General features: G+C 43.3%; 1 protein-coding gene across 1 annotated transcript; it reads right to left on the bottom strand.

Moving 5' to 3' along the window:
* On the bottom strand, positions 1–8,234 carry LOC106583520 (prolargin). The gene is made up of 7 exons (XM_014167798.3): positions 8,086–8,234; positions 2,129–2,564; positions 1,510–1,695; positions 1,158–1,315; positions 763–959; positions 407–485; positions 1–118 (listed from the first exon to the last, which is right to left on the bottom strand). Exons 2-7 carry the CDS (start codon positions 2,558–2,560, stop codon positions 28–30), a joined length of 1,143 nt encoding a protein of 380 aa, XP_014023273.3. The 5' UTR covers positions 2,561–2,564; positions 8,086–8,234; the 3' UTR covers positions 1–27.
* Positions 8,235–15,903: the final 7,669 nt, after the last annotated feature.

Here is a 15,903-nt window from a genome sequence, read left to right as displayed (position 1 = left end):
GTGTGTGTACTAACTCCAGGCCTGACTCTAGATGACAATAGACTTAAGGTGTCTGAAACACATTATGACATCCAGAGGGACAGGAGGGCTCAAGTGGTTCCCATCCAGACGTAGGTACCTGTTGGGTATCAATCAATCAATCAAACAAACAAACTATCAATCAATCAAACAAACTATCAATCAATCAATCAATCAATCAAACAAACTATCAATCAATCAATCAATCAAACAAACTATCAATCAAACAATCAATCAATCAAACAAACTATCAATCAATCAAACAAACTATCAATCAATCAAACAAACTATCAATCAATCAAACAAACTATCAATCAATCAATCAAAGACACAAATCAATAAATCAATCCATCTATCGTACCTATTGTGTCGTGAATATTTATATTACCTGAGTCTGGGCATCAGAGCCTCATCAGTCAGACTTTCAGAGGACAGACTAAATGGACAAAGCTGGGTCCCGTTAATACCTGACACATGAACACACACACACACACACACACACACACACACACACACACACACACACACACACACACACACACACACACACACACACACACACACACACACACACACACACACACACACACACACACATATAAGTTAATCAATGCTGTCGTGGTTATGTTACTAATGGTTGCATCTCCATTGCATGTTACTCATTCTCAATGCTGTTAAAGTTGTGATGTGGTTGTGTCGTGGTCATGTTACAGACCTATTATGGCCTTATGTTAGGCTACTCACTCTCAATGCTGTTGTGGTTGAGGTGCAGTTGCTCCAGCTGGGGGTTGAACAGGGGGACGGAGGTGAGCTGGTTGTGGGCCAGGTGAAGGTCTAGCAGGGTGGAAACGTTGAACACAGCCTTAGGTACTCCCTTATCACTTAGCTGGTTGAAGTTGAGCCTCACAAACGCCAGGTTGGAGAAGCCTTGGAAGTAGTCTCTGGATTGGGAAGACAAGTGGGTTACTGTAAATAGTGGGATGATGCAGTATTTTCCAAGTGCTTAGAGGATAGAGAGTTCAGCACACTGTCATTCTTGTGTGCTTTACTGGATCTCACACCAATGTTTCGGTCAATAGATAATGTGTGTGTGCGTACGTGTGCGTACCTGCATTGTGTGTGCATGCATGTGTGCTTACTTAGGGATGTCCTCGATGTTGTTCCTGTCCAGGAATAGTTGTGTGATGCCGTTGGGGATGTTAGCTGGCATCTTCTTCAGGATGTTGTGGGCCAAGTTCAGCTGAACCAGGTTCTTCATTTCTTTAAAAGTGTTCTTCCCCACGTCACTGTCACTCAACTAAACACAACAGAGAATACACAGGGAGAATTATCATTGAGTGAGCGTGAGAGTGAGTGCATTTGTGTACGCGTGCAAGCATGTGTTTGTGCGAGTCCGTGTGCATACATGCCTGTGTGCATGCGTTTGTATGTGTGTGTGTGTGCATGCATACATGCGTGTGTATGTTTGTGCATTTGTGTGTGTGTATGTACCTTGTTGTGGTGCAGGTCGAGCAGAGCGAGGTGCTCCATCTTGCCAAAGGCTCCAGAGGGGATCTTGGAGATCTGGTTGTGGCTGAGAATGAGCTGCTCCAACCCAGCTGGCAGGTCATCAGGAACCTCCTTCAGCTGGTTCCTCTCCATGTAGAGAAACAACAGACCAGGTACCTTCTCAAACACCTGGGACACAGAGAGACAGAGAGACAGAACGAGAGATAGCGACGTAGACAGAGACAGAGATACATAGAGACAGACAGTGAGAGAGAGAGAGAGAGAGAGAGAGAGAGAGAGAGAGAGAGAGAGAGAGAGAGAGAGACGGACGGACGGACGGACGGACGGACGGACGGAGAGATAGAGAGACAGAGAGAGAGGGAGACAGAGAGACAGAGAGAGAGAGAGAGAGAGACAGAGAGAGAGAGAGAGAGACAGAGAGAGAGAGAGAGAGGGAGAGGGAGAGAGGGAGACAGAGAAAGAGAGAGAGAGTGAGAGGGAGAGAGGGAGAAAGAGAGACAGAGACAAATAGCGAAAGAAAAAAGAAAGATGGAATAATGAAAATAAGCAAATGCATGACTAAATAAATAAACTAAATAAATAAATAGAAAAAAGCTCCCACCTGCTTTTCTACTTTTTTTATGCGATTGTTGGCCATGTTAACCCATCGCAGCTCTGTGGCGTTGTTGAAGGGTTCCGCTGTTACCACAGAGATGTAGTTGTTCTGCAGGTAAAGGTAGTGGACTCTCGACGGGATCACAGGGACCGTACGGAGGTTCCGGTTCTCACAATAGAGGGCGTTGGGGAAGGAGGGGGGGCAGAAACACTCGCGGGGACAGTCAGGGAATATGGAGGGGGGGCCAAGGATGGGAGGGGGGAAGTCTGTGGGCTCCTGGGGTTCCAGTTCATCAGGGTGCAGGCTAGGCTTGAAAGAAGGCCGCTTGGTGGCCTTAGGAGGCTTAGGAGGTTTTTTAGGTCTCGGTCTCTGGGAGAACACTGCCCCCATCAGGAGACAGAGCACCAGGGCAGAGTAGAGTCCCACACCTGCCTTCATTGTCCTGGATGGAGAGAGAAGGGGTGGAGGAAAGAGAGAGAGAGAGAGATTGTATTGAATTGAGAGAGAGTCAGAGAGATGGAGAGAGAGCAAGAGAGAGAGACAAATACAGACAGACAGACAGAGACAAGGCAAGAAGGGCCTTCTATGCCATCAAAAGAAACATACAATTTGACATCCCAATTAGGATCTGGCTTAAAATACTCCACTCAGTTATAGAACCCATTGCCTTCTATGGTGGTGAGCCCTGGGGTCCACTCACCAACCAAGAATTCACAAAATGGGAAAAACACCCAATTGAGACTCCGCATGCAGAATTCTTCAAAAATATCCTCAATGCATAACCCATATAATGCATGCAGATCAGAATTAGGACTATACCCGTTAATTATCCAAATCTAGAAAATAACTGTTAAATTCCACAACCACCTGAAGGAAATCGATTGCCAAACCTTACATCACAAAGCCCTAACCTACAGAGAGATGAACCTAGAGAAGAGTCCCCTCAGCCAGCTGGTTATGTCGCTCTGTTAACAGACATAAAATTAGCCCCAACCAAAGTATGAAAAAACTAAAAGAGAACTACTTGACACATTGGAAAGAATCAACCCAAAAAATTGAGCAAATTGGAATGCTACCTTGCCCTAAACAGAGAGTACACAGTGACAGAATACCTGACCACTGTGAGTGACCCAAAACTAAGAAAAGCCTTCACTATGTACAGACTCAGTGAGACCTGGCTCTCAAGAGAAGACAAGATATGTGACCACTGTCCATAAAGTTAGTGGAAAACCGAGCTGCACTTTCTAACCTCCTGTCAAATGATATGATACACATATTTCCCTCAAATTACACAAACCCACAAAGAATTCGAACACAAATCAATCCCAGCAGCGAAATGTGTGACAATCCCCCCCACGCCCCCTCCCATGCTACTCTCTTGAAACTTTTTGCTTGTGTAGTAATGTTTACTGTTAATGTCTGATTGCTTTTGTCTTTGTGTTGTTTAATTCCCTTTGTTGGTTTTTGTCATTGTTGTTTTGGCAATGTAAACACATGTTTCCCATGGCAATAAAGCCACTTTGAAATGAATTGAATTGACAGAGAGACAGAAACCGAGCAACAGAGAGACAGAGAGGACAGAGACCCAGAGACCCAGAGACAGAGAGACAGAGACAGAGACCCAGAGACAGAGACACAGTGCCAGAGAGACAGAGACCCAGAGACAGAGAGACAGAGAGGACAGAGACCCAGAGACCCAGAGACAGAGAGACAGAGACAGAGACCCAGAGACAGAGACACAGTGACAGAGAGACAGAGACCCAGAGACAGAGACCGAGCGACAGAGAGACAGAGACAAAGCGACAGAGAGATAGAGACAAAGCAACAGAGACAGAGAGATAGAGACAGAGCGACAAAGATAGAGTGACAGACAGAGAGATAGAGACAAGGCGACCGAGAGATAGAGAAAGAGAGACAGAGACCCAGAGATAGAGACAGAGATAGAGAGACAGAGACCCAGAGACAGAGAGACAGAGACAGAGACCGAGTGACAGAGATTGAGCGACAGAGAGATAGAGACAAAGCAACAGAGACAGAGAGACAGAGAGATAGAGACAGAGCGACCAAGAGATAGAGACAGAGACCCAGAGATAGAGACAGAGAGACAGAGACCCAGAGACAGAGACAGAGAGACAGAGAGATAGAGACAGAAAGACAGAGAGACAGAGACCCAGAGACCTAGAGACAGAGACAAAGCGACAGAGACAGAGACCCAGAGACAGAGACCCAGAGACAGAGACAGAGAGACAGAGAGACAGAGACCCAGAGACAGAGAGATAGAGACAGAGAGACAGAGACCCAGAGACAGAGAGACAGAGACAGAGAGACAGAGAGGCAGAGACCCAGAGACAGAGACCCAGAGACAGAGAGACAGAGACCCAGAGACAGAGAGAGAGAGACAGAAAGACAGAGAGACAGAGAGACCGAGACAGAGAGTGGGAGGGAGGAAAAAGAGATTGTGGCAAAAGGGTTATGGGAAATGTGATATTTGGTAAAGAACCAGATATAAGCACCTTTTATATATGCCCCTTTATTTAGTATGACTTTGTTTATAAATGTTTATGATGCAGTTTAAATGGGAGTTATGATTGCGTTGTTAAACCTTAAAAGTGATCACAGTTAAAAGTGGATTACTTGCTAGCAGCCACTACAGTAAATGTTTTCCTCTAGCCTTTTGCAGGGTTTTGGTAATCTGCTTATATAAAGGCTGAGTTGAGAGCAGTGACCTGTGCAGGCAAAGCACACAAACATGGTTCTCATTAATGACTGGGTGAAGCACTAGCTTTTCCTTTACAGCTGTTAAAAATAAGAGAGAGAGAAAGAAAGAAAGAAGTGAAGGGTTAGTTTTAAGAGGGAGCTGAACGATAAAGTCTCCATTGTGTGTTTTGGGGCTCTATTCAATCTGGATCGCTGCAGCATTACAGATTCCCGTGCTAGAAATGTTAAGGTCATTTCAGATTGAGCCGACACGTGCAGCATTTACTGTGAATGCAGTTTACGGTAAAGCGGGAACATTGCCTTTCAATCACACTGTAAAGCTGAACTTCTGAGATGCGAATTGAATAGAGCTCTTGGTCCAGTGTGAGGGGATCCTAACGAGGGGGAACAGAGTGGCTGGAGTTCTGAGACGCCCAGCCCAGCAGGGGACCCTAAGTGGTCTCTTTCTCCATCTCTCTCTCTGTCTGCCTCTCTTTTCTCTTGGTCTCTCTCACTCTCTGGCAATCTTACAACCTAGCATACAGGAGACCACATCAAACCAGCTGTTGGTCATTAGTTAGTAATTGACAGAGTTCCCAAGATACAACAAGTGACTACTCACAAAAATACAAGGTGTTATGGATCAGCATCTTACAACAGTGTGGGATTGACTGTGTTTTTCTGTGCTTTGTTTGTTGTGAGAAAGCCTTCTGACGAGTCTGATAAATAGCTGAGAGTCATTGCAAAACTATTCTCCTAGCCAGAGTTTGTCCAGTCCAGGATAAACAGTTCTGAACTTCCCTTCCTCCCAAACGAATCATGTTCCTGGCAATGCCACTCAGCCCAGAGTGTGATTTCACTTTTCCTCTCTCAGTAGTCCAGAACTCCAACAGCTATAATCAGATGTTACGACTTCAGGACAGAGAACTAGGGCTGTTGGTAGACAACAAGGGAGAGATGACAGAGTTCTGCACATCTATACTACTGTCACAGCTATGTGTCTGTGACTTAGGGTTGTTAGTCATCAATATATATATATATATAAGGATAAGTTCATTTGAGTTACCAGACTTAGAAATCGGTATTAACTGCACCTCAGATTGCAGCCCAAATAAATGCTTCAGAGTTCAAGTAACAGACACATCTCAACATCAACTGTTCAGAGGAGACTGCGTGAATCAGGTCTTCATGGTAGAACTGCTGCAAAGAAACCACTACTAAAGGACAGCAATAAGAAAACGAGACTTGCTTGGGCAAAGAAACACGGACAATGGACATTAGACCGGTGGAAATCTGTCTTTGGTCTGTTGAGTCCAAATTTGAGATTTTTGCTTCCAACCGCCGTGTCTTTGTGAGATGCAGAGTAGGTGAATAGATGACCTCCACATGTGTGGTTCCCAATGTGAAGCACCCTGCCGCAATACGCCATCCAATCTGGTTTGCGCTTAGTAGGACTATCATTTGTTTTTCAAGAGGACATTGACCCGACACACCTCCAGGCTTTGTAAGTGCTATTTGACCAAGAAGTAGAGTGATGGAGTGCTGCATCAGATGGCCTGGCCTCCACAATCACCCGACCTCCACAATCACCCGACCTCAACCAAATTGAGTGTATGTGGGAACTCCTTCAAGACTGTTGGAAAAGCATCCCAGGTGACTACCTCCTGAAGCTGGTTGAGAGAATACCAAGGGTGTGCAAAGCTGTGATCAAGGCAAAGGGTAGCTACTTTGAAGAATCACTTTTTTGGTTACTTGATTCCATATGTGCTATTTCATAGTTTTGATGTCTTCACTATTATTCTACAATGTAGAAAATAGTAAAAATGAAGAAAAATCCTTGAATGAGTAGGTGTGTCCAAACTTTTGACTGGTACTGTATATATATATAAAGTATATAGATAGATAACACCCGTATAGATAAATAACACTCTAATACTCAGGGTTCAGCACATCTGAGTAAGCGTTGCCCACTTGCTCCAAGTTCATCCTGGAACGATGATAAGAATCCTTCAACTTTATTCACTTTTCCATTGTCGATTAAATCTCCCGGAATATCTTTTCTGCTCCACTGGAGAAGAGGGTTGGCAACTCTATTAAGGGGCGCTATAAAGTCTAGGCAGAAATGTGACTGGTAACACGTCAACCTTACTGGTTTACCTTACAGGCTATAGCTCCAGCCCAAGAACGCTTGGCTCTGAAACACCATTTGGAAAATACTGAGACAGACAGAGGAGGGTCTGCAGACATGCAAGGAAAATCATTGGACTGTCTGCACTATTAAGCCTGGTTGAGATGGCAGGCAGATATATAGCCTGGATGTCTAAACTCCTGGGTGACCCACATTCAAAAGGAAATATCGCCAAATGTCAAATAAGAAACTTTGTTTTGGCAGAATGATATAGATATTTTATAGCAAGTGTTAGACAACAGATAATGTTGTATGATCAACAATGATCCGTTTTAACAATGTTTCCCATGCAGCCAAAATGTTGTCAATAATTAATTCAATTGACAGTTTTATTGCTGTGTAAAAACAGAGATCCAATTCAACAGAACCAGTCCAGACCACAGACCATTATGAAGGAATGAACATTCCTGAGATGTTTCTGGAAATTTCAGAAAGCTTCTCCTCTCTTTTCAAAGACATTGATCAACAAAAATCTGTATATAATTGTGACCTACCAATCCTAGCAGACAGACAGACACCTGGACAGTTGTCAAGCCCTATCTGATTTAAAGCTTAGAGCTGTAGAAAGTAGCGTGATATAGCCAAACACAGCAAAGCAATGTTTTCCTAAGTCTGACTGTGAAACATAACTTTACTTTCAGTTCAGTCTTTTTGCCACACAGTACTACCCTTCTATCAACTTGCAACAAGAAAGCAGCATGTTTAGCTGAACTAAATGGAGAGGTGTGTCGCTATTTGTCTGAATGTCGCAGAGCAGCAGCGTTCTAGAATCTGCTTTGTGAGAGAACTTTAGCAGAAGCAACAAACGCTCTAGTGCAAGCTCTCTCTTTGAGAGGAGAGGACAGTACCACTCTCATTCAGCATCTCTATAGAAACACACACTGTCAGGCTCTGTTCACGTCCGCCTCTCTGCCCAGACACGCACACACAAACACACACTCCTCGTCCCACATACACCTCACACACTGTAAGACACACACACTCTCTCCTGGTCTTGCTCTGTTTACATGCTGTTATCGAGCGTGTCACATCTAATAGCATCCCTCCTGGAGAAAAGAAACAACAAATATTGTCTTACCTGCCAATTGTACCTGCCCTCTTTAATCAAGTTGAGAGTTTTCTGTCTCTCTGCTCTCTATCTCTCTTACCCTTCTCTTACCCTTACCCCTCTCTTCCTCTCCCTCCCTCTCTCCTTCTCAGTGGACAAGCCTCCTATTGGGTTGGTTCCCTGGCTATTTTTCCCTCTGAAAGTCATAGTGTTTCCCACTCTCCTCCCCTCCCCTCCCCTCCCCTCCCCTCCCCTCCCCTCCCCTCCCTCCCTCTCTCTGGCCCTCCACAGCAGAGATCAACAATTAATCTCAGTCACACTTTACTACTTGGATAGTCAGGATATTCCATCTGTAGTGGCTCTACAGATGGTCATACTATCCACAAATTATCTGTTGATAAGCAAGGTTAGGTTTAGAATAAGAGTTAGGTTAAAGGTTAAGGTTAGGGTTAGAGCTAGGGTTACTAGATAGTTTGTAGACTATCCAAAATAAAGTGTTAAAATCTACACTGTTGGAGGATGTTTTCTCACCATGCTCTGTGTGTGTGCATGTGTGTGTTTGTTAAGTAGTTTTTAATTTACAGTTGAAGTCGGAAGTTTACAGACACCTTAGCCAAATACATTTTAACTCAGTTTTTCACAATTCCTACATTTAATCCTAGTAAACATTCCCTGTCTTAGGTCAGTTAGGATCACCACTTTAAGAATGTTAAATGTCAGAATAATAGTAGAGAGAATGATATATCTCAGCATTTATTTCATTCATCACATTCCCAGTGGGTCAGAAGTTTACATACACTCAATTAATATTTGGTAGCATTGCCTTTAAATTGTTTAACCTGGGTCAAATGTTTCGGGTAGCCTTCCACAAGCTTCCCACAAATAAGTTGGGTGAATTTTGGCCCATTCCTCCTGACAGAGCTGGTGTAACTGAGTTAGGTTTGTAGGCCTCCTTGCTCGCACACGATTCTTGAGTTCTGCCCACAAATTAACTATAGGATTGAGATCAGGGCTTTGTGATGGCCACTCTAATACCTTGACTTTGTTGTCCTTAAGCCATTTTGCCACAACTTTGGAAGTACCCTTGGGGTCATTGTCCATTTGAAAGACCCATTTGCGACAAAGCTTTAACTTCCTGACTGATGTCTTGAGATGTTGCTTCAATTTATCCACATCATTTTCTTCCTCATGATGCCATCTATTTTGTGAAGTGCACCAGTCCCTCCTGCAGCAAAGCACACCCACAACATGATGCTGCCACCCCCGTGCTTCACGGTTGGGATGGTGTTCTTCGGCTTGCAAACCTCCCCCTTTTTCCTCCAAACATAACAATGGTCATTATGGCCAAACAGTTCTATTTTTGTTTCATCAGACCAGAGGACATTTCTCCAAAAAGTACGATCTTTGTCCCCATGTGCAGTTGCAAACCGTAGTCTGGCTTTTTTATGGCGGTTTTGGAGCAGTGGCTTCTTCCTTGCTGAGCGGCCTTTCAGGTTGTGTCGATATAGGACTCGTTTTACTGTGGATATAGATACTTTTGTACCTGTTTCCTCCAGCATCTTCACAAGGTTCTTTGCTGTTGTTCTGGGATTGATTTGCACTTTTCGCACCAAAGTATGTTCATCTCTAGGAGACAGAACAAGTCTCCTTCCTGAGCGGTATGACGGCTGCGTGGTCCCATGGTGTTTATACTTGCGTACTATTGTTTGTACAGATGAACGTGGTACCTTCAGGCATTTGGAAATTGCTCCAAAGGATGAACCAGACTTGTAGAGGTCTACAATTTTTTTTCTGAGGTCTTGGCTGATTTATTTGGATTTTCCCATGATGTCAAGCAAAGATGCACTGAGTTTGAAGGTAGGCCTTGAAATACATCCACAGGTACACCTCCAGTTGACTCAAATGATGTCAATTAGCCTATCAGAAGCTTCTAAAGCCATGATCCTTTTCTGGAATTTTCCAAGCTGTTTAAAGGCACAGTCAATTTAGTGTAACTTCTGACCCACTGGAATTGTGATACAGTGAATTATAAGTGAAATAATCTGTCTGTAAACAATATCATGCACAAAGTAGATGTCCTAACCGACTTGCCAAAACTATAGTGTGTTAACAAGAACTTAATGGTTGAAAAACAAGTTTTAATGACTCCAACCTAAGTGTATGTAAACTTCTGACTTCAACTGTAAATTACGACCTGGGAAATAGTTACAGGGGAGAGGAGGAGGGATGAATGAGCCAAATGGGAGATTAGGTGACCATGATGCAATATGGTCCAATTCATGCATCTATCAATATAACACAATGTCATCCCTACTGCCTCTGATATTGTGTACTCACTAAACACAAATACCGCATTTGTAAATTATGTCTGAGTGTTGAAGTGTGCCCCTGGCTGTCTGTAAATAAATCAAAGTACAAGAATAGTGCCATCTGGTTTGCTTAATATAAGGAATCTGATGTATTGCATTTACTTGTATTTTGTACTTTTAGTATGACGACTGAATAATTTCTCCACCACTGTACTTTAAGTACATTCAAAACCAGAAACTTTTAGACTTTTACTGAAGTAGTATTTTACTGGGTGGCTTTCACTTTTTCTATTAAGGTATCTTTACTTTTACTCAAGTATGACAATTTAGTACTTTTTACACCATTGTGTGTGTGTGTGTGTGTGTGTGTGTGTGTGTGTGTGTGTGTGTGTGTGTGTGTGTGTGTGTGCGCGCGCGCGTACATCTCTGTGTGTGTGAAGGTGGAGGTTACAGACACGTTAGCAGCACATTCCTGCAGAATGAGCAGCATGCAGCTCAGGGTAACGAGGAGAACACATGTGGAGAACTCTTTCCCTCAGCCCTTTCTCTCCCTCACTCTCTCTTATCCCTCAGGCTCTCCCCCTCACTCACTCACTCACTCACTCACTCACTCACTCACTCACTCACTCACTCACTCACTCACTCACTCACTCACTCACTCACTCACTCACTCACTCACTCACTCACTCACTCACTCACTCACTCACTCACTCCCTCTCTCCTTCTTTCTTTCAACCCTCCATAACACCCAGTGTTACTGCACCCTACACCCATATCTCATCTATAAACCCCAGTGTTACTGCACCCTACACCCATATCTCATCTATAAACCCCTGTGTTACTGCACTCTACACCCATATCTCATCTATGAACCCCAGTGTTACTGCATCCCTACACCCATATCTCATCTATAAACCCCAGTGTTACTGCACCCTACACTCATATCACATCTATAAATCCCAGTGTTACTGCACCCTACACCCATATCTCATCTATAAACCCCAGTGTTACTGCACCCTACACCCATATCTCATCTATAAACCCCAGTGTTACCGCACCCTACACTCATATCTCAACTATAAACCCCAGTGTTACTGCACCCTACACCCATATCTCATCTATAAACCCCAGTGTTACCGCACCCTACACTCATATCTCAACTATAAACCCCAGTGTTACTGCACCCTACACTCATATCTCATCTATAAACCCCAGTGTTACTGCACCCTACACCCATATCTCATATATAAACCCCAGTGTTACCGCACCCTACACTCATATCTCAACTATAAACCCCAGTGTTACTGCACCCTACACTCATATCTCATCTATAAACCCCAGTGTTACTGCACCCTACACCCATATCTCATCTATAAACCCCAGTGTTACTGCATCCCTACACCCATATCTCATCTATAAACCCCAGTGTTACTGCACCCTACACTCATATCTCATCTATAAACCCCAGTGTTACTGCACCCTACACCCATATCTCATCTATAAACCCCAGTGTTACTGCACCCTACACCCATATCTCATCTATAAACCCCAGTGTTACTGCACCCTACACCCATATCTCATCTATAAACCCCAGTGTTACTGCACCCAACACCCATATCTCATCTATAAACCCTAGTGTTACTGCACCCTACACCCATATCTCATCTATAAACCCCAGTGTTACTGCACCCTACACCCATATCTCATCTATAAACCCCAGTGTTACTGCATCCAACACCCATATCTCATCTATAAACCCCAGTGTTACGGCATCCCTACACCCATATCTCATCTATAAACCCCAGTGTTACTGCACCCTACACCCATATCTCATCTATAAACCCCAGTGTTACTGCACCCTACACTCATATCTCATCTATAAACCCCAGTGTTACTGCACCCTACACCCATATCTCATCTATAAACCCCAGTGTTACTGCATCCCTACACACATATCTCATCTATAAACCCCAGTGTTACTGCACCCTACACTCATATTTCATCTATAAACCCCAGTGTTACTGCACCCTACACTCATATCTCATCTATAAACCCCAGTGTTACTGCATCCCTACACCCATATCTCATCTATAAACCCCAGTGTTACTGCACCCTACACCCATATCTCATCTATAAACCCCAGTGTTACTGCATCCCTACACCCATATCTCATCTATAAACCCCGGTGTTACTGCACCCTACACTCATATCTCATCTATAAACCCCGGTGTTACTGCACCCTACACTCATATCTCATCTATAAACCCCAGTGTTACTGCATCCCTACACCTATATCTCATCTATAAACCCCAGTGTTACTGCACCCTACACTCATATCTCATCTATAAACCACAGTGTTACTGCACCCTACACTCATATCTCATCTATAAACCCCAGTGTTACTGCACCCTACACTCATATCTCATCTATAAACCCCAGTGTTACTGCACCCTACAGCCATATCTCATCTATAAACCCCAGTGTTACTGCACCCTACACCCATATCTCATCTATAAACCCCAGTGTTACTGCACCCTACACCCATATCTCAACTATAAACCCCAGTGTTACTGCACCCAACACCCATATCTCATCTATAAACCCCAGTGTTACTACATCCCTACACCAATATCACAACTATAACCCCCAATGTTACAGTTTCTGTACCTTATCCCCACTATTCCAGCAGCCGTTTCCAAATCATAGGCCAGCCATAATCAGGTCAACTGGGTAAAAGTGCTGCAGGAACGTTCTGTTCTGTCATTTCGAAGATGATTGTGATGATTCCACTGTTTAGATCTCTATCTGTGCTTTGTGGCGGCAGGTAGCCTAGTAGTTAGTGCGTTGGGCCAGTAACCGAAAGGTTGCTGGATCGAATCCCTGAACTGACAAGGTAAAAATCTGGCAAGGCAATTAACCCACTGTTCCCGGGTAAGCGTCATTGTAAATAAAAATGTGTTCTTAACTGACTTGCCTAGTTAAATAAATTAAAAAATGAATACATCTCAGAGCCCAGAGCTGATGAACTTAGGCTGAGTCCTAAATGGCACCCTATTTCCTATGTAGTGCACTTGTTTTGACCAGTGCACATGGGGGTAGGGAATAGGGTGCAATTTGGGAGTCTTAGAGTCTTGTGGGTTACAGCCAGAGGCATTCGAGATGTTGTCTATGGAAAAACACACTGACTGATTGACTACTGTAACGGTCGTCTGTGGAAGAAGGAGTAGACCAAAGCGCAGCATGGTACGTGTTCATGATGTTTATTATAACTTGAACACTGAAACAAAAAACAAAGTGGAACAAAACGCAACAGCTCTGTCAGGTGAACACACCAAACAGAAAACAACTACCCACCCCACCCTGTGGGAAAAGGCTACCTAAGTATGGTTCTCAATCAGAGACAACGATAGACAGCTGTCCCTGATTGAGAACCATACCCGGCCAAAACAAAGAAATACCAAAACATAGAAAAAAGGACATAGAATGCCCACCCTAGGTGTGACAACTACAGCCAACACCGCAAGATTTATTTCACATTTTCCTGTGTTACAGCCTGAATTCAAAATGGAATCTACTCACAATAACCCATAATAAAAAGTGAAAACATGTTTTTAGAAATGTTTGCAAATGTATTGAAAATTAAATACAGAAAACTCTCATCAAAAGTTTGGGGTCACTTAGAAATGTCCTTGTTTTTGAAAGAAAAGCACATTTCTTGTCCTTTAAAATAACATCAAACTGATGGGAAATACAGTGTAGAAATGTTTTATGTTGTAAATGACTATTGTAGATGGAAACAGGAGATTTTTTTATGGAATATATCAACATATTATCCGCAACCATCCCTCTTACAGTGCCTTGCAAAAGTATTCATCCCCCTTGGTGTTTTTCCTATTTTGTTGCATTACAACCTGTAATTTAAATAGATTTTTATTTGGATTTCATGTAATGGACATACACAAAATAGTCCAAATTGGTGAAGTGAAATGAAGAAATGTACTTGTTTAAAAACAATTCTCAAAAATAAAAAACAGAAAAGTGGTGCGTGCATATGTATTCACCCCCTTTGCTATGAAGCCCCTAAATAAGATCTGGTGCAACCAATTACCTTCAGAAGTCAAATAATTAGTTAAATGAAGTGTGCAATCTAAGTGTCACATGATCTGTCACATGATTTCAAAATATATACACCTGTTCTGAAAGGCGCCGGAGTCCACCAAGCAAGCGGCACCATGAAGACCAAGGAGCTCTCCAAACAGGTCAGGGACAAAGTTGTGGAGAAGTACAGATCAGGGTTGGGTTATAAAATAATATCCGAAACTTTGAACATCCCACAGAGCACGATTAAATCCATTATTAAAAAATGGAAAGAATATGACACCACAACAAACCTGCCAAGAGAGGGCTGCCCACCAAAACTCACAGACCAGGCAAGGAGGGCATTAACCAGAGAGACAACAAAGATACCAAAGATAACCCTGAACGAGCTGCAAAGTTGCACAGCGGAGATTGGAGAATCTGTCCATAGGACCGCTTTAAGCCGTACAAATCAAATCAAAGTTTATTTGTCACGTGCGCTGAACACAACAGGTGTAGACCTAACAGTGAAATGCTTACTTACAGGCCCTAACCAACAGTGCAATTTTTAAGTAAAAAATAGGTATTAGGTGAACAATAGATAAGTAAAGAAATAAAAATAAAAAACAGTAAAAAGACAGTGAAAAATAACAGTAGCGAGGCTATATACAGTAGCGAGGCTATAACAGTAGCGAGGCTATATACACGCACCGGTTAGTCAAGCTAATTGAGGTAGTATGTACATGTAGGTATGGTTAAAATGACTATGCATATATGATTAACAGAGCAGCAGTAGCGTAAAAGAGGGGTTGTGGGTGGTGGGTGGTGGGACACAATGCAGATAGTCCAGGTAGCCAATGTGCGGGGGCACCGGTTTGTCAGGCTAATTGAGGTAGTATGTACATGAATGTATAGCTAAAGTGACTATGCATATATGATAAACAGAGAGTAGCAGCAGCGTAAAAGAGAGGTTGTGGGGGGGGGAGACACAATGCAAATAGTCCGGGTAGCCATTTCATTATCTATTCAGGAGTCTTATGGCTTGGGGGTAAATGTCACGCCCTGACCATAGAGAGCCTTTTTATTCTCTATTTTGGTTAGGTCGGGGTGTGACTGGGGGGGGTGTTCTAGTCTAGGTTATTTATTTCTATGTTGGCCTGGTATGGTTCCCAATCAGAGTCAACTGTTTATCGTTGTCTCTGATTGGGGATCATATTTAGGCAGCCATTTCCCCACTGTGTTTTGTGGGATCTTGTTTCTGTGTAGTTGCCTGTGAGCACTCCATGACTTCACATTTCGTTTGCTGTTTACTGTTTTGTGCGTTTCACTAATAAAGATGTGGAACCCAGATCACGCTGCACGTTGGTCCGAGTATGCTTCCAGTTTGTACGACGAGCATGACAGTAAAAGCTGTTGAGAAGCTTTTTGGTCCTAGACTTGGCGCTCCGGTAGTAGAGAGAAC

Source organism: Salmo salar, chromosome 22 (assembly GCF_965601325.2).
Source record: "Salmo salar chromosome 22, fSalSal1, whole genome shotgun sequence".
NCBI classification, from domain to species: Eukaryota; Metazoa; Chordata; class Actinopteri; order Salmoniformes; family Salmonidae; genus Salmo; species Salmo salar.
The sequence above is the reverse complement of the archived record's forward strand: the minus strand, read 5'-3'. Positions and strand labels throughout refer to the sequence as shown.